This window comes from Osmia lignaria, chromosome 4 (assembly GCF_051020975.1).
Source record: "Osmia lignaria lignaria isolate PbOS001 chromosome 4, iyOsmLign1, whole genome shotgun sequence".
Lineage (NCBI taxonomy): Eukaryota > Metazoa > Arthropoda > Insecta > Hymenoptera > Megachilidae > Osmia > Osmia lignaria.
The window spans coordinates 8,332,432-8,350,010 of NC_135035.1; the positions used below are offsets into that span (position 1 = coordinate 8,332,432).

The 17,579-nt window shown below is 38.6% G+C and overlaps 3 protein-coding genes and 2 long non-coding RNA genes across 6 annotated transcripts; 4 read left to right on the plus strand and 1 right to left on the minus strand.

Annotated features, from left to right (window-relative positions):
• The first annotated feature begins 610 nt into the window (after nt 1–610).
• Nucleotides 611–11,812, plus strand: LOC117603477 (uncharacterized). Its single transcript, XM_076688155.1, has 3 exons — nt 611–719; nt 1,248–3,470; nt 7,259–11,812. Exons 1-3 carry the CDS (start codon nt 713–715, stop codon nt 11,692–11,694), a joined length of 6,666 nt encoding a protein of 2,221 aa, XP_076544270.1. The 5' UTR covers nt 611–712; the 3' UTR covers nt 11,695–11,812.
• LOC117603443 (peritrophin-1) lies at nt 4,866–6,161 on the plus strand. Its single transcript, XM_034322615.2, has 2 exons — nt 4,866–4,985; nt 5,335–6,161. The coding sequence occupies exons 1-2, from the start codon at nt 4,979–4,981 to the stop codon at nt 5,862–5,864; spliced, it is 537 nt and encodes a 178-aa protein (XP_034178506.2). The 5' UTR covers nt 4,866–4,978; the 3' UTR covers nt 5,865–6,161.
• A 226-nt stretch (nt 11,813–12,038) lies between the features above and the next one.
• Nucleotides 12,039–12,870, plus strand: LOC143305253 (uncharacterized). Its single transcript, XR_013062118.1, has 2 exons — nt 12,039–12,257; nt 12,454–12,870. It is a non-coding gene; the product is annotated as an uncharacterized LOC143305253 (long non-coding RNA).
• Nucleotides 12,871–12,882: 12 nt separating this feature from the next.
• Nucleotides 12,883–15,591, minus strand: NPF (neuropeptide F). 2 transcript variants are annotated; one of them, XM_034322617.2, is made up of 4 exons: nt 15,435–15,591; nt 13,643–13,862; nt 13,153–13,406; nt 12,883–13,067 (listed from the first exon to the last, which is right to left on the minus strand). In XM_034322617.2, exons 2-3 carry the CDS (start codon nt 13,831–13,833, stop codon nt 13,160–13,162), a joined length of 438 nt encoding a protein of 145 aa, XP_034178508.1. In that variant the 5' UTR covers nt 13,834–13,862; nt 15,435–15,591; the 3' UTR covers nt 12,883–13,067; nt 13,153–13,159. The 2 variants fall into 2 exon arrangements, with proteins under 2 accessions (XP_034178508.1, XP_034178507.1); XM_034322616.2 differs by having other exon boundaries at nt 12,883–13,406.
• LOC117603450 (uncharacterized) lies at nt 14,284–15,435 on the plus strand. Its single transcript, XR_004581228.2, has 3 exons — nt 14,284–14,455; nt 14,569–14,736; nt 14,982–15,435. It is a non-coding gene; the product is annotated as an uncharacterized LOC117603450 (long non-coding RNA).
• Nucleotides 15,592–17,579: the final 1,988 nt, after the last annotated feature.

The window sequence follows — 17,579 nt, forward strand, 5'->3', positions numbered from 1 at the left end:
ATTCTCAAGGTAATTTTTTATTGATAAGCTTTAGTCAGAAAATTGAATTTCCTTGCCCGATATGTCGATTTTCTTTCCGCCATTCATTAATCCCTTGACATAAGTACGAATCAAATGAAATATGGTGCGTTTCAAAAATACCTATTAGTTTGACCCACCGGAATAGTTATGGAAGCTTAGAAATGTCTCGAAAACATCAACTTCGAGAATGAGATAAGAAACAGGCAACATCTTCCAGACGCCATTGTATGCCATGGAGTTAATTAGGAAACATCAATTGTTTTAATTTGTACGACTTATTGTCCGTTTAATATATGTATACATCGAGTTTTTGATTAGGACTGATAATTTACATTTTTTTTATAAAGGGTACAAAAAGGATTAAAGGGTAGGAATGCATTTTGGATGCGGTTAAGTCGGTAATTGATCGCTAACTTAATCAGAAGTAAGGTCTAGGTATTCTACGCAAAATGATTATATCACAGATGCATATCAAATGCATGACTCGTAGGTTCAAATTATTAACTGTCAAAAATTAATTGAAGATATCGGGCGCTCCATCAGTAGGGGTTTGATACGATAAATCGATAGGTGATAAGACATTTCTCTTATAAAAGCTGTTTTGTGTACTTAAAATTTGTCAGTTTGTTCCAAATAACCGTTAAGAAAGTGTATCAATCTTAAGATATAGATCACTTTTTCTATTCTCGTCATGAGAGGTGAGTATCATGAGTATTAATGAGGGTAGGGAAGAAGAACCGTAGTTAATTGGCATGAATTTGATAAGATAATTTTAAATAAAAAAGATAGTTTTATTTAAAAATTTAAATGCACTATTCTCGTGACCTGTGTTAATTCGTAATACAATTTCACTCGAGACAATTCAGATTTATACGGTTTTCGATTATTCTAACGACATTTGTCGAAGGTTCCTAGGTTTGACTCGTGTCCATGTGGAGTTTCTGTTTCAAAATTTCGTAAACTAGCTTCATCGAAACGTTGGTATAAAATCTCCAGCCGAGCACAGCATACAGCTTGAAATTTTCGACAAATGTCAGGAATTTTATTTGTCTAAAAGTAGTGTAACAATCAACGTGTTATTCTATCGTTGCTTGCTTATCGTAGCTCGATAAGTAACTCGGTTTATTTGATTTGAGCGTGAGACAACCGAATCCACAACAGAATACCAGATATTCAGAAATAAAGAATCGTCAGATGGAACAGTAAATTATTTGTGTCTTTTTTAGAATTACTATCAATTCTCGCCGTGCTGGCAGTGGCGGCGAACGCGTACTCCAGTACGTTTTCAACCGAATGTCCACCGAACGATCTGAGCAACGAAGTCGTCCACATCCCTCACGAGTACGATTGCGCCAAGTTCTACAAATGCGACAATGGCGTGAAACAATTAGAAACATGTAGAGGGTATTCAGGAAATCGTAAACTGTACTTCAATCCGGAGAAGCAAGTCTGCGATTGGCCGTGGAACGTGACGTGTACGCTGCGGGAACCGGATTGTCCTGCAGTAAGCGATAAGGAAATTATGCTGCCTCATCCGTACGATTGCAGTTTGTATTATCAGTGCAAGAACGGCAAGACTGTTAGCAAATGTCTCGAGGATCAGTACTTCGATTCCGTTCGTATGATGTGCGTGAAGAAGGAGGAAGCGACCTGTTACCTTTACTGGGACACGTGTCCACCGTCAGATTTTAACATCGACGTGTATTTCCCGCACGAGAGAAATTGTAACGAATATTACAAGTGTGAAAACGAAGAAATGGTCTTGAAACAATGTCCGGCTGGAGAGATGTTCGACGTCAACCTGAGGAAATGCGTGTTTGATGAAGAAGCAAAGTGTGATTCCGCTTTGAATCCATTACAACCCATCGTTTGTCCTTCGATCGGTTCTAAAAATCTTCCACACGAAAAGGAATGTGGTTTATACTACGAGTGCAACGACGGTGTGAAGACGGAAAAAGAATGTCCTGGCGGTTTATCCTTCGATGCAGTAAAAGGTATATGTAGTTGGCCACCGAGTAGCACGTGTTCCCCAAAAGTGGAACCTCCTTCCGAATGTCCACCAAGGGAATCGAACGAAGCCAGGCGTCTCCCGCACGATTGCAGTTGTTCCAAATATTACGAGTGTTATAAAGGGCTAAAGGTAATTCAGAGTTGCCCGAGTGGCACCGAGTTCGATTACATCAGGCAAGTTTGCGACAGTCCAGATAAAGTGACGTGCAAGAAAATGGCAACCACAGTAGCTACAAAAGTTGGATGTCCAGAAAGATTTATCCCTCACGAATCCGATTGTCATTATTTTTATGAATGCACAGATGGCAATTTGCGACTTGCAAAGTGTAACGAAGGGCATTACTTCAATGATGCAATAAAATCGTGTGATTTTGAAAATGGTAAAGATTGTGGTGGTATAAAGCCTATGACCACGACTCCTCGGAACATCATAACTGACGAATGTCCGCCATGCGAGTGTGGTTTCAATCGTTTTCCCCATAAATTAAATTGCTCTTTGTATTACCAGTGCGATAATGGTTCAAAGACCGTGGAGGAGTGTCCTGATGGTCTTCAGTACAATCCCAGGACACAGAATTGCGATTGGCCAGATAATGTAAATTGTTCTATCCCGGTATGCGAGGAGGGAAGCAATATAGTTCACGAATGTCAATGTGACAAGTATTACACATGCCAAGATAACCACTGGGTGCTACAACAGTGTAAAGATGGATGGGAGTTCGATTACATAGATAAGGTTTGCAAACCTGCCGATGAAGCTCGATGTGAATATAGGCCTCCCACGGGTTGCTTTGGTCAGTGCCCCTCAACTGGTAACACAATTATACCCTATGAAAATTGCACGCAATACTGCGAATGCAATAACGGTAAAGGAACTATCGTTGACTGTATCAAAGATATGTATTACAACCCAGAGAAACGGATGTGCGATTGGCCGGAAAATATACGAAATTTGACCTGCGATCCTTTCCCCTGTCCGAATGATGGTGTTACAGTACCGCACGAATGCTCCTGCGATCGTTATTATGTTTGTAGTAACAACCAGCACTACCGTGAGATTTGCCCCGATGGAACGGAATACAATTACGAAAAGCGGGTCTGTCTGAATTACGAGGATTCTCATTGTTACAGTGAACCTAAGGAAGACAGTGTCATAGCATCACAAAATTGTATCGGTCATTGCCCGAAACTCGAACCTTCAGACAGGAGTTTTACCCTACCCCATAATAATTGTACGAAATTCTGCAGATGCGGAGCCGGGGCTCCTTACGTTGTTAACTGTCCGCCGCATCTTCATTTCAGCGAGCAAGAACATATTTGTACTGAACCAGCTCGAGCCAATTGTAATAGGGATCACGTGTATGGTCATGACGAACGTGACTTGACGATGAGCAGGACAGATAGCTCGTTTTTCAAACATATTCTACCTGAATTTTTCTAACGAGTAATAATTAAGAGTAGGTTAAATAAAACACATTTCTTTACTTTATCATTCGATATAATTTAATTGTTCCAGTCATTGAAATAACGATAATGTAAAAGAAAAATTGATTGGGTTTAACATAAAAAATCCTTCGTTAAAATATTTTGTTATTCTCTACCTTCTTAATTAACATCCTTGTTTTAACTTTCATTCTTCATCCTTCTTTCTTTCAAGTTAGATTCAGATAATTAATTTAATGTAATCGAATAAATAAAAAACAGATAGAGGAGAAAAATCTGAAGTGTCATTGCTACTCTGTAAATAGTGTAAAGTAGAAAATTCAAGCTTAAATTTGAAAATTAATGGAAACGGAAAAATATTTTGATGCAAGTCAAAAGGATAGAAATCATTTTCAATTGTTTTATTTCTTCAATTAGGCTTTCCATTTGCTATATAAATTTTCTTTGAATATTATTCTTTTATTTAACAATATTAAATTCGTGGTGTCGGTTATCGATGACCCCTATGGCGTTCAGTGTCTACCGACCACCCGTTTGTATTTTAAGTAATTTTAGTAAATAGATTTTTGCTATTAGCGTTGGTATACTTTACCTACGTTACTTTTATATGGGAACAGCACGCGAAATTTCAAGGCTTGCAGTTTCATATGTGGACACACGTGTACGCCAACATGTACATTAATTAGTTAACTGTTTCACAGCTTCTCAAATATGCTCGATGATTTCTTAACACAGTTACGTTATTCTTGAATCTGTTATTTGCTTTTGATAATTAAACAGAACGTCGCGGATATTGAAACGATTTATTTTCACAAATTACCCGTTGGTGCAAGTAAAAAGAAAATTAATTGTTTTATGTATAATCACGACATAATTTTGTTTGCACTATGTTCCAGCTACAAAGCTGAACAAAAACAGAATCCCATATATTACTATTTCTTTTCTTCGTAATATAAGGTACATGATCTTCTTTCTTTGAAAATAAAATAAATAATATTACTATGATTTTAACTTTGCAATATTTTTTGTATAAAATGACGATACTTACACAATTAATTTGTATCTACATGCGTACATCTATTCATTGTTTCCCTTTAAATTTCGCTATTTTTCATTTTCTACTTACGACCCCTTAAACGTTTAGAATAAACAATTTGATCCCAGAGTATAGAACGGATTTCGCTTTTGTGTTTACTCAATACATACTAAGGTTTTGAATTGAATAATAAGTTTGTTATCAAATAGAAGAAGGAAAAATAAATAAAAGAAATGTAGTAGCTGTGTTACCAAAGGCAAATAATTCAAAATAATTTTATATTAAATAAACTACAGATGTTAAATATGATAATGTGTAGAACGATAAGGATGATAATATTCATAATGAGGTAACGATAAGCATAAACCGACTATAAAAGACGATCTACCGGATACAAATTTATTCGTAGCTGAAAAGGTACAATAACGTGTATCATTCTTTCAGTACATTTGTTAGCAGATATCCATCATGAAATGTAAGTAATTTCAAATTTTTTAAATAAGTCAAAATTGAAGCAGTAAGTTGTAATAATAAATACAGGCAGCATCTTGTATCCTGCGAAGACCTTCGAATTTCGAATAGCGATTAATTTTTACTGCTATAAAACTATTCATCATTTATTTATGATTATTGGTTAACACGTGTTTCAATTATTCTATTATACTAACTTCTTAAAGGCGATTATCTTCTTAAGCAAACGTTCAACGCCTTGAACAACGAATTTGAAATTTTACACAATTAATATTCAATTGAAAATCTAATATACGATATAAACATTATAGAACGAAAATTGTTGAATTATGTTTACTTTTTGCAAATTTCAGATCTAATGTTTCTGATTGTTGTCGGTGTAACGACAGCGGCAATCATACCACTTAATGAACCCGTAGGAAAGAAGCTCGCAGAATGCGAAGGTCGCAGTAACAAGACTAATACACATAATGTTCGCCATGAGACGAATTGTCACCAGTTTTACAAATGCTTAGGAGGATACGGATTCGTAATAGATTGTCCGGAGATAAAAAACGTCAAATTGGTGTTTAATGAGGAGTCGTTAGTTTGCGATTGGGAGGGTGTACCTTGTTCAGATGTTCCCAATGTACCGCCAGGTTCCGATGATCCCACTAAAGCACCAGGTCCCGATGTACCAACGACAACAAAACCGCCATCGGGGGTTCAACCACCAAATTGTGCAGAAGTTGGCAACCGAAACCAACCCCATGAAGATTGTGATAAGTTTTATTACTGCGAAAGCGCAAATAGTGGGCCATTAGTAGGCCAATGTCCTGAAGGCACGCACTTCAATGCCATTGTTGCACAATGCGATCTAGGAGAATGTAAAAAGAAGGATTAGATATTGTTAAATTTTAATATATGAAAGGAAGATTTCTCCTGTATAAAGATAAATAAATGTCTGTAAATCATTAACAGGTACTACCGTAATAATCGTATTCTCTTCTGTGTATTTGCAAAACCTTATCTACCTTTATTTCAAAATCTACAACTCACTCCACAAAATCACGAACGGTGTTACCACATATATGTGGGAGATCTGAGAATGCCTGGATAAAGGGGGCAATGTAACCTTGCCGGATACTTATAATCGTTTAGACGCGAGATAGCTGGGCGAATACGAGGAAAGACAAAAGGGACAAACGGTTAAGGGTTGAGGGATACCGCCGAGGCTGGAAAAATCTGGAGATTCGAAAATCGGTTGCCAGTATGTCTGCGCACGGCATCTATTGCACTTATCGTTTTCTTTTATTTTTTATATATTTTACCATTACCCCTTATTAAACTATATCTGAATATTAACGAATCGACCAATCATTAAGATCCTTCCGACGACCAACAATTTCATTCGCGACAATTGAATTATCAAGGGAGAAATTTTACATACAAAGTGTTACAGAACGGGTAGTACAACGGGGCAGGGGGTAATTCTATAATATTATCGAAAATAAGATGAAAAAATACAATGCATTTTTTTCGTTTGAGCTCTTGTTTCCGAGTAAACTGAGTTCGAAAATTCGTCGAGTACATGTATGTACATACACTAATAAGGAAAGTATCCGAGATGTACCCAATCCATTTTCTCCCTTCTATGATATGTTATAGTACATAAAAAAATGTTAGACACGTATTTTTATGTATGTACACGTACATAACACCATTCGTAACGATGATGATAGTTACACGATTTCTAATGATTTGCCGAAGACAAAATATTTTTCATTGATCGAAGGTGATGATTTTATTAGTTGAATTTTATATCGCAAAGAAAAACCATAGACAGGTCGATGTCACGCAATCTTAATTTCAAGCTTATAGATTCACTACCACCACTATCAACCAATGTACCTACATACAAACATTAATTGTAAGTACAGGTATCGAGTATTAAGTACGCGTATAGAAACACAACGTACGGTTATCGTCTTGTATTATATAAAAACCAGATGTTTAAATGATAATTTGCATAATAAACTTACGATAACGCTACATTACTATAAAAGCCATACTGCGTGGTCGAAATTCAGTAGTTATATATTCGACACCGTAAGTGAACATATACATATTATACCTACTATTTCAGCAGTTGTGAAGTACCCATTATGCGAAGTAAGTAATTTAAAACTTCAGAGTTAAACAGAAGAGGGGATATACAATCTAGCAATTGTACGTGCAATAAAATGTTCGGAAATAAATAGTACTGAACTGTATCTTTTTTTTTTAAACAAATTTTAGACCTATTGCTTTTGATTGCCGTGGTGATAGCATCTTCGGCAAACGTTCAAGCGGAAGAGCAAATTGGCAAGCCAAAAAAAGAGTGCAAACATAAGAATAGCTTTTACTATACGAATAACGTTCGCCATGAATCGGATTGTCACAAGTTTTATAAGTGCATAGGAACATACGGATTTGAAAAAGATTGTCAAACGTTAAAAGGCGTTAAGTTAATTTTTAATGAAAATAAGCGAGTTTGCGATTGGGAAGGAGTATCTTGTACTAAAACATCAACAACTGGTTCGACTCAACCATCTACAACTATAAGCACTATAGAACCCTCGTCAACAGGGAGCACTGAAGAACCATCGTCAACCACAAGTGTTACTGACACGACAACAACTAGTTCGACTCATCCGTCGTCAACTCAAACCTCCACAGAACCCGGGTCAACAGTAAACACTGAAGAACCATCGTCAACTACAAGTGTTACTGACACGACAACAACTAGTTCGACTCATCCGTCGTCACCTCAAACCTCCACAGAACCCTCGGCAACAGGGAGCACTGAAGAACCATCTTCAACTACAAGTGCTACAGATACGTCAACTACTAATTCGACCGAATCGACGTCACCTCAAACCTCCACAGAACCCGGGTCAACAGCGAGCACTGAAGAACCATCTTCAACTACAAGTGCTACAGATACGTCAACTACTAATTCGACCGAATCGACGTCACCTCAAACCTCCACAGAACCCTCGTCAACAGGGAGCACTGAAGAACCATCTGCAACTACAAGTGTTACAGATACGTCAACTACTAGTTCGACCGAATCGACGTCACCTCAAACCTCCACAGAACCCTCGTCAGCAGGGAGCACTGAAGAACCACCGTCAACTACAAGTGTTACTGACACGACAACAACTAGTTCGACTCATCCGTCGTCAACTCAAACCTCCACAGAACCCGGGTCAACAGCGAGCACTGAAGAACCATCTTCAACTACAAGTGCTACAGATACGTCAACTACTAATTCGACCGAATCGACGTCATCTCAAACCTCCACAGAACCCTCGTCAACAGGGAGCACTGAAGAACCTTCGTCAACTACAAGTGTTACAGATACGTCAACTACTAGTTCGACCGAATCGACGTCACCTCAAACCTCCACAGAACCCTCGTCAACAGGGAGCACTGAAGAACCATCGTCAACTACAAGTGTTACTGACACGACAACAACTAGTTCGACTCATCCGTCGTCAACTCAAACCTCCACAGAACCCGGGTCAACAGTAAACACTGAAGAACCATCGTCAACTACAAGTGTTACTGACACGACAACAACTAGTTCGACTCATCCGTCGTCACCTCAAACCTCCACAGAACCCTCGTCAACAGGGAGCACTGAAGAACCATCGTCAACTACAAGTGTTACAGATACGTCAACTACTAGTTCGACCGAATCGACGTCACCTCAAACCTCCACAGAACCCTCGTCAACAGGGAGCACTGAAGAACCATCGTCAACTACAAGTGTTACTGACACGACAACAACTAGTTCGACTCATCCGTCGTCAACTCAAACCTTCACAGAACCCGGGTCAACAGCAAACACTGAAGAACCATCGTCAACTACAAGTGTTACTGACACGACAACTACTAGTTCGACCGAATCGACGTCACCTCAAACCTCCACAGAACCCTCGTCAGCAGGGAGCACTGAAGAACCACCGTCAACTACAAGTGTTACTGACACGACAACAACTAGTTCGACTCATCCGTCGTCAACTCAAACCTCCACAGAACCCGGGTCAACAGCGAGCACTGAAGAACCATCTTCAACTACAAGTGCTACAGATACGTCAACTACTAATTCGACCGAATCGACGTCATCTCAAACCTCCACAGAACCCTCGTCAACAGGGAGCACTGAAGAACCATCGTCAACTACAAGTGTTACAGATACGTCAACTACTAGTTCGACCGAATCGACGTCACCTCAAACCTCCACAGAACCCTCGTCAACAGGGAGCACTGAAGAACCATCGTCAACTACAAGTGTTACTGACACGACAACAACTAGTTCGACTCATCCGTCGTCAACTCAAACCTCCACAGAACCCGGGTCAACAGTAAACACTGAAGAACCATCGTCAACTACAAGTGTTACTGACACGACAACAACTAGTTCGACTCATCCGTCGTCACCTCAAACCTCCACAGAACCCTCGTCAACAGGGAGCACTGAAGAACCATCGTCAACTACAAGTGTTACAGATACGTCAACTACTAGTTCGACCGAATCGACGTCACCTCAAACCTCCACAGAACCCTCGTCAACAGGGAGCACTGAAGAACCATCGTCAACTACAAGTGTTACTGACACGACAACAACTAGTTCGACTCATCCGTCGTCAACTCAAACCTCCACAGAACCCGGGTCAACAGCATACACTGAAGAACCATCGTCAACTACAAGTGTTACTGACACGACAACAACTAGTTCGACCGAATCGACGTCCGCCCAAACCTCCACAGAACCCTCGTCAGCAGGGAGCACTGAAGAACCACCGTCAACTACAAGTGTTACTGACACGACAACAACTAGTTCGACTCATCCGTCGTCAACTCAAACCTCCACAGAACCCGGGTCAACAGCGAGCACTGAAGAACCATCTTCAACTACAAGTGCTACAGATACGTCAACTACTAATTCGACCGAATCGACGTCACCTCAAACCTCCACAGAACCCTCGTCAACAGGCAGCACTGAAGAACCATCGTCAACTACAAGTGTTACAGATACGTCAACTACTAATTCGACCGAATCGACGTCACCTCAAACCTCCACAGAACCCTCGTCAACAGGGAGCACTGAAGAACCATCGTTAACTACAAGTGTTACTGACACGACAACAACTGGTTCGACTCATCCGTCGTCAACTCAAACCTCCACAGAACCCGCGTCAACAGGGAGCACTGAAGAACCATCGTCAACTATAAATGTTACTGATTCGTCAACAACTATTTCGACCGAATCGACGTCAGCCCAAACCTCCACAGAACCCTCGTCAGCAGGGAGCACTGAAGAACCATCGTCAACTACTAGTGTTACTGACACGACAACAACTAGTTCGACTCATCCGTCATCAACTCAAACCTCCACAGAACCCGGGTCAACAGCGAGCACTGAAGAACCATCTTCAACTACAAGTGTTACAGATACGTCAACTACTAATTCGACCGAATCGACGTCAGCCCAAACCTCCACAGAACCCTCGTCAGCAGGGAGCACTGAAGAACCATCATCAACTACAAGTGTTACTGACACGACAACAAGTAGTTCGACTCATCCGTCGTCAACTCAAACCTCCACAGAACCCGGGTCAACAGCGAGCACTGAAGAACCATCTTCAACAACAAGTGTAACAGATACGTCAACTACTAATTCGACCGAATCGACGTCAGCCCAAACCTCCACAGAACCCTCGTCAACAGGGAGCACTGAAGAACCATTGTCAACTACAAGTGTTACTGACGCGACAACAACTGGTTCGACTCATCCGTCGTCAACTCAAACCTCCACAGAACCCGCGTCAACAGGGAGCACTGAAGAACCATCGTCAACTATAAATGTTACTGATTCGTCAACAACTAGTTCGACGGAATCGACGTCAGCCCAAACCTCCACAGAACCCTCGTCAACAGGGAGCACTGAACAACCATCGTCAACTACAAGTGTTACTGACACGACAACAACTAGTTCGACTCATCCGTCGTCAACTCAAACCACCACAGAACCCGGGTCAACAGGGAGCACTGAAGAACCATCGTCAACTATAAATGTTACTGACACGACAACAACTAATTCGACCGAATCGACGTCAGCCCAAACCTCCACAGAACCCTCGTCAACAGGGAGCACTGAAGAACCATTGTCAACTACTAGTGTTACTGACACGACAACAACTAGTTCGACTCATCCGTCATCAACTCAAATCTCCACAGAACCCGGGTCAACAGCGAGCACTGAAGAACCATCTTCAACTACAAGTGTTACAGATACGTCAACTACTAATTCGACCGAATCGACGTCAGCCCAAACCTCCACAGAACCCTCGTCAGCAGGGAGCACTGAAGAACCATCGTCAACTACAAGTGTTACTGACACGACAACAACTGGTTCGACTCATCCGTCGTCAACTCAAACCTCCACAGAACCCGCGTCAACAGGGAGCACTGAAGAACCATCGTCAACTATAAATGTTACTGATTCGTCAACAACTAGTTCGACCGAATCGACGTCAGCCCAAACCTCCACAGCACCCACGTCAACAGGGAGGACTGAAGAACCATCGTCAACTGCAACTGTTACAGATACGCCAACAACTAGCTTGTCTGAATCGACGTCAGCTCTAACCTCCACAATTTGCGATTTTATATTTTGCCTTTGAGAGAATAAGGTCGCACCGTGCAATCTGCACAATAAGTTCCCTTAAATGCTAGGTTGTTGTAACAGTAACTTGTACAGTCCTTTGTTTATGTGTTTTCTTGTTTCGATGGCACAATGTATTATCCTTTAATTGCTAATGGAGATGAGGCAAAACTTTGCAATATTATTAAGTTGAACTGCCTCCCCTGTTTGGTCCGAAATTCAGTGGTTCAAAAAATTTTGTACCCATACTTACACAGTAAGTAATTATTGTAGGAGGGGCAAAGTGGTACCACTTGATAACCAAGAACTTCTGAATAAATTTATACTGAATTATCGAAGTCATATTCGTTTACGAATAATTTCTAGGCTGATGGTATTTTAATTAAGAACAAATTTGGCCATCATTAATGAGTAGGTAACAGCTGATATGATAATTAATAGGATTGCAGCTGATACAATAATAGCGAGACGACTATAAAAGTTTTGCTCCGCGATATTAATTTATCATTTGAAATCAGAAAGCTTATAATTACTGGTAACATTCTTTTAACTTCAATTTGTGGAAGGTACTCATCATGAAATGTAAGTAGATTCAGAATTATATTTCGTAAAAAGAAACAAGACGATGAAAGGACTGCAGCTATGTATTGCTATTGTAAATGCAATAAGTATGTAACTGCATTTACATTATTTACGTGCATTCTCACACTCGTAAAAATCTATGCTTATTTCTTAAAACGGATCGTGTTGAACTAATCTTATTACTTATAAATTTCAGATTTGCTGCTTTTGATTGTTGTCATCGCAGCAGTACAAATGCTGACAAATGCTGAAGCTGATAAAGACCCTATCAAGTTAATAAAAGAGTGCAGAGGCAAAAATAATTCTACATATACGCATCATGTTGCTCACGAAACGGATTCTCATATGTTTTACAAATGCTTGGGTCGTTATGGATTCCTAATGGGGTGTCAGTTGTTCAGTGGCAGAAGGTTGATATTTGATCCAGTAGAACAACGATGCCGCGAAAATTATATTAATAATAGATAGGATCATTGAGTTTTCTAAGGCCAAGTTATGCATTACTATGTCTCGCCTAAATATGTTTAATTTATGTGTTAATCGACGTGTTAAGGTTAAATGTATTTCATGAATCGTTAAAATGATGGTAGTAATATTTTATTGCACACGTCGTACAGTGCTTTTCAATTGGCAATAAAGTAAAAGTAATACTGTGCAATATAATTTATTTATTTTTTTTTTTATTGTAAATCTTGTTTCGCAGAGAACTTAGTGAAACAATGAACGTTCATTTTCCATTTACGTTTTGATTGCAAAAGTTCTGATCCGCTCATCTTTCCAAATCCAAAATCAATTGTCCACGAGCTAATGCTGACAAAGAAATCCAAATGGAAAATACAATCGTGCGTTCAGTGGCAGAGAGGTGTGTGTACGCTAGAAATACAAGAATACATACAATCATTTTATTGCACATCACCATAGTATCGTTCAACTATGTCTAGCGTATGACATGGTCGGACATCGATCCTTGAAGAGTGCTTTTTATTGTTCGAGTTCTCGAGTTCGCGAATGAATCGATTCTCTTCTTGCTTTCGTTTCTCGAATTTCGTTCGTTGCGATGATTGTGGAATCTCCAGGATTGTTCTCACCGTATCCCATCCATCATTAGTATCCGATTCAGAGAACGGAATGCTTCCCCTTTTTCCATACCTGATTACATATCATCATTCGCATTACGACATTGAAAAGGATTAAGGGTAGATAAGGTTCGAAAATAAGCAATTAAATTTATCAATTTCTTTTCTTCCCCTCAATATTAAAACAACTGGCACTGGATGCACGGCTACTTTTAAATTGAAAATCAAGTGGGAAGGTAAATAAATAAAGGGTGCGTGATTTTGTTGCGTCGGTGTTAAAAGATTCGTTATTTTATATTTCATCGTTACCTGGCTCTTCCGCTAAGCGTGTAGTAGTCTATCACGTGATTAATGTATCTACTTAATTCTTCCGCGCTCTTAAATTCTCCCGGAAGCGTCGGTTTAGCCATTGGTTGCGGTTCGCCGTGTACAATCGCCATTCCAAAAGTCAACAGAACGACGAACATGTAGATGGTATTCGTAGTGCGTGTGGATTGCATTTTTATTAGCGATAATCGGCTCTTGTTAACTGAAGAAGAAAAATTCCGTTGAATAGATAGAAAAGTGTTCTTATGTTTGTTAAATATAAACACGTTTAATGAGAATGTTTTACACAAGAAATGAAATGTATCGAGGGACATCGAATTAATTATCGCAAACCATTAAACAGCTGTTCAAATAAATTATAGTCTAGATACAGTTGATTCAATAATCTTTTCTTTGAAGATGGTTCAAATATTGTCATATCAACCATTATGGCACCACAAATGGTACGAATCGTGTTCTAAGAAGCCGTATGTACAAACCAGTTTCTTTATCTACCTTAATTAAGCAATTAATTGATCCTTACAACGTGTGATATTTTGTTTCCATCCAGATTTGCGAAAACGGTCACGATCTACTATAAATTGGATGCATTTTGAAAACTAATTCAATTAACAGCGTGTCGTGAAACGAAGTAGGATGAAATACAACACGTGAAAACGTTGGTTGAAAACTCGATTTTGAAAAGTTACCTCGTAATAACTCTCGTAATGCAATAGAAGAGGTTTAATATAAACGGAAGCCAAACATGAAGTCGAGTTACCTGTTGCATCGTGCTTGTTTGCTACAACTTCAACGGTAACGAAAGTTTCGCGTCAATTAAAATTCAGTTGATCGATGAAATTATAAAGGAACGTACTGAATTTTTCAAGTTTTATTTCAATTGATGATTCGCTTAATCAATGTTGTAGATCGTGAAATTTGAAAACAGAATTTTGTAAAAATTCTCTTCCAATTGACGAAGAAAAAGATCTTTACGAGGGTGACCGAGAAGTTAATGAAGCGATCTTTACGAGTCATTAAGATGACAGTATCAACGGTTTTTCATAAGGTCGAGCAACACTTTTCGTTTTATAGAGGTCCGTGGATTGAAAGAATATACATCGTTAGGTAAAAACAACTAGGTACATAAAAGATATCCCCGTAAGCTCGTTAATCCAGCGACGAAATTGCTCGAATTAGGGGATGAATATTAGATGAATATTCTAGGAATTTCAAATTACCCGAAAGATTTAATCGAAAAGAGATGTGTTTTGAAAGATCGGGAAACCGATTAGATTTTCAAGAAATTCGTACGAAAAATAAATTAAAATTATAATTTCAGACGTGACGGATAATGAAAAATGTATTTTCATGGGTGAACAAGTACGTCGATGCATTCATTAATCTGCAGCCTGATTGAGAAATCAAATGAAATGGGAAATAGTGTGTCAACGAGACGGTGTTCGGTAAAATTGATCGCGAAGTCGTTTAATACACAATAGATACTTTGAATAATTCAAACGACGTGAAGTCATTATAATTGATTGAAAATAATTCATTGCAAAAATTTCGTACATAATAATGGCAAGTTGTAATAAAAAAATTGGTACTGTTCTGTTCTGTATCGGTCATTAATGTCAAATTAATTATCATTTAATTGATCAATCACCTTCCCTTATTATTTCGTGATCCAGCTTCTGTCGATAAAAAACCGATAGCACGACACGTAACAATTGCAACAAATGACACACGATTCTTCGTTATATTTCACCCTTGTAAGGACACGTTTACTCACCGATCAATCAAGAAAATCACGTTTGAGAATTCGATAAATCAATCCGTTCCAACGTATGGTTCTCCGTATCCTGTCGAATGATTCAGGACTTTAGATCGTATCGGCTGTTCGTGTTGCAGACAGGAGCTTATATATCGGTGAGAACGTACCCTCTCTGACGCATCCCCTCGGCTGAAAACTCTGTATCGCGCAGCCAATCCACAAGGTTCAACCCCACCAATCATCCTCCCCACTATCCTTTCATGGATCTTTTTTTTCTTCGATCTCTTTGCTCGCTGTATACGAGGATCATGAATTCTTATGAATTTGGTTAAATGTAAAGCATAATTTTCAGTCAGTTACTGGTACCTACTGTTTAAGAAACTTAAGTATGTTGATGCATAGCAATGCAAATTTTCATTAAGCACATACGAATTATGACTGAAAAATAATTGAAATGAAAATATGCTAGAGAGGATGGGGTGAGAATAGGTCGAAGAAAAAAGATGTTTACGTTAACAGTACACCATAGCATTTTTTTCCCCGTCAGATTCATCTTTACAAGCAATAAAGTCTCGCAAAAGTGTAATCAGACTGGTTTGAAACGGGGATTTACCGCAGACTTTTATAAAACGTTCTCACAAGGTATCTTCTCGGATGTAAAGAGAGATATTACTTTCGCGAAGCATCGGACACACTTTAGCTCGCGTTTTATAAAGTTACGTACATAGATTTGTATACCTTCCAAATTAAGTAAAACGTTGAATTTCAATTCCAAGATATTCTATAGTATCTCGAAACACGTCTAAGCAATTTTCATAGAGATTTTAATCAAACACGATCCAAACTAATGATGCGCGTTACATCCAGGTCGAATAGATATATCCGCCTGTTGAATTCGTCAATCTGAAAATCATTAAATTCGGCTGACAGCTTCTGAAAATTGGGAATGATCGATAACAAAAAGAAAGCTGTTCGCGTCGAAAACGAAATCGGTGGAGGCGTAATGCTTCACACACGTGGCTTCGACAGAGTCGTGATGCTCATGTTGATAGAAGCGTTAATGCAGACACGTTCGCAAACAGAATAAACGATTGCGATGAATGAACGAAGAAAAAAAAAAAGTATATTAATAAAAGGACACCCTACCGGGCTTCGTACATTCATTTTCCGGAGTTTCAGGATACAGAATCTGATCGGGGAACTTCGTTTAATCCGTTCACGGCTTTCTGCAACTATATAAATGAAAATTCATGATTTTTTGATTTTTTTATTTCACTGTTGATTGCAGTTTTCTCATTAACTTCAGTGAATTATTAAAATCTGTGAATATACCTGTTAATGAATACTTTAATAAAGGTATAATCCATGAATGTGTTCGATTTTCAGTATGCATTCCGCAGGCTGATACAAGAAAATCTTCAATAAATAATCGCGATCATCGTACAAGCAAAGATTTAATGTCATTCAGATAACTTGTCCCCTCGGTTCGATTGATAGTAACATATGTTCACGTTTGTTAGTTTTAATCTGATCCATAAATTTCAGTGTCGCTCGACAAATTATTTATCTTTCCTTAAATTGTCAATTGTTAACATTTTCTCAAATTTAATTTTCAAATATCTATAATCATAGGTGTCTGAATATCACGTTCTGCATCGAAAGGTAACGAAAATATGCTAGTTTAAGAAATACTGCGATCAGAAAATTGTATGCGTATATTTATCCTAAGCTTACTCTTCTCTCTTATCATTCAGGTAATGCTTTCATTAAACATTTGTTATCAATTCCTATCGCTTAGTTAATTTATAACTTTCACCTTTTGATACGAACTGACTCATCATATCGTATTAATTATATCTTTGATAGATCACGCTGCCGACTATCTGTATTTTCATACAGTTTCAAAATTTTACATTTCAAAATGATTAAAGTATGGCAACGTTAAATTAAGAACTTAACTCGGATGGAATTCTTCAATGTACGATGGCGCTGTGTCCACTACACCTGTCCGACCGACAGGTGAAAGACTTACCTTCCAAAGATAAGTCACAAGCAGGTACCACAATGTAACTCTCTGATTTATTTAGAATGAAATAAATCCTAGCTTTCATTTAAAAACAGCACGAATATGGGATAAGTAATAAAATTCTTATAAAAAGTAAT

Bases quoted from the DNA above. Each gene is read 5' to 3' on its own strand.
- LOC117603477 (XM_076688155.1), top strand. The intron at 3,471-7,258 runs AACGAGTAATAA...AACAAATTTTAG, and splicing joins TATTCTACCTGAATTTTTCT to ACCTATTGCTTTTGATTGCC.
- NPF (XM_034322617.2), bottom strand. From the start codon at position 13,833: ATGCAATCCACACGCACTACGAATACCATCTACATGTTCGTCGTTCTG. The intron at 13,407-13,642 runs GTAACGATGAAA...ATATGTAATCAG, and splicing joins ACGCTTAGCGGAAGAGCCAG to GTATGGAAAAAGGGGAAGCA.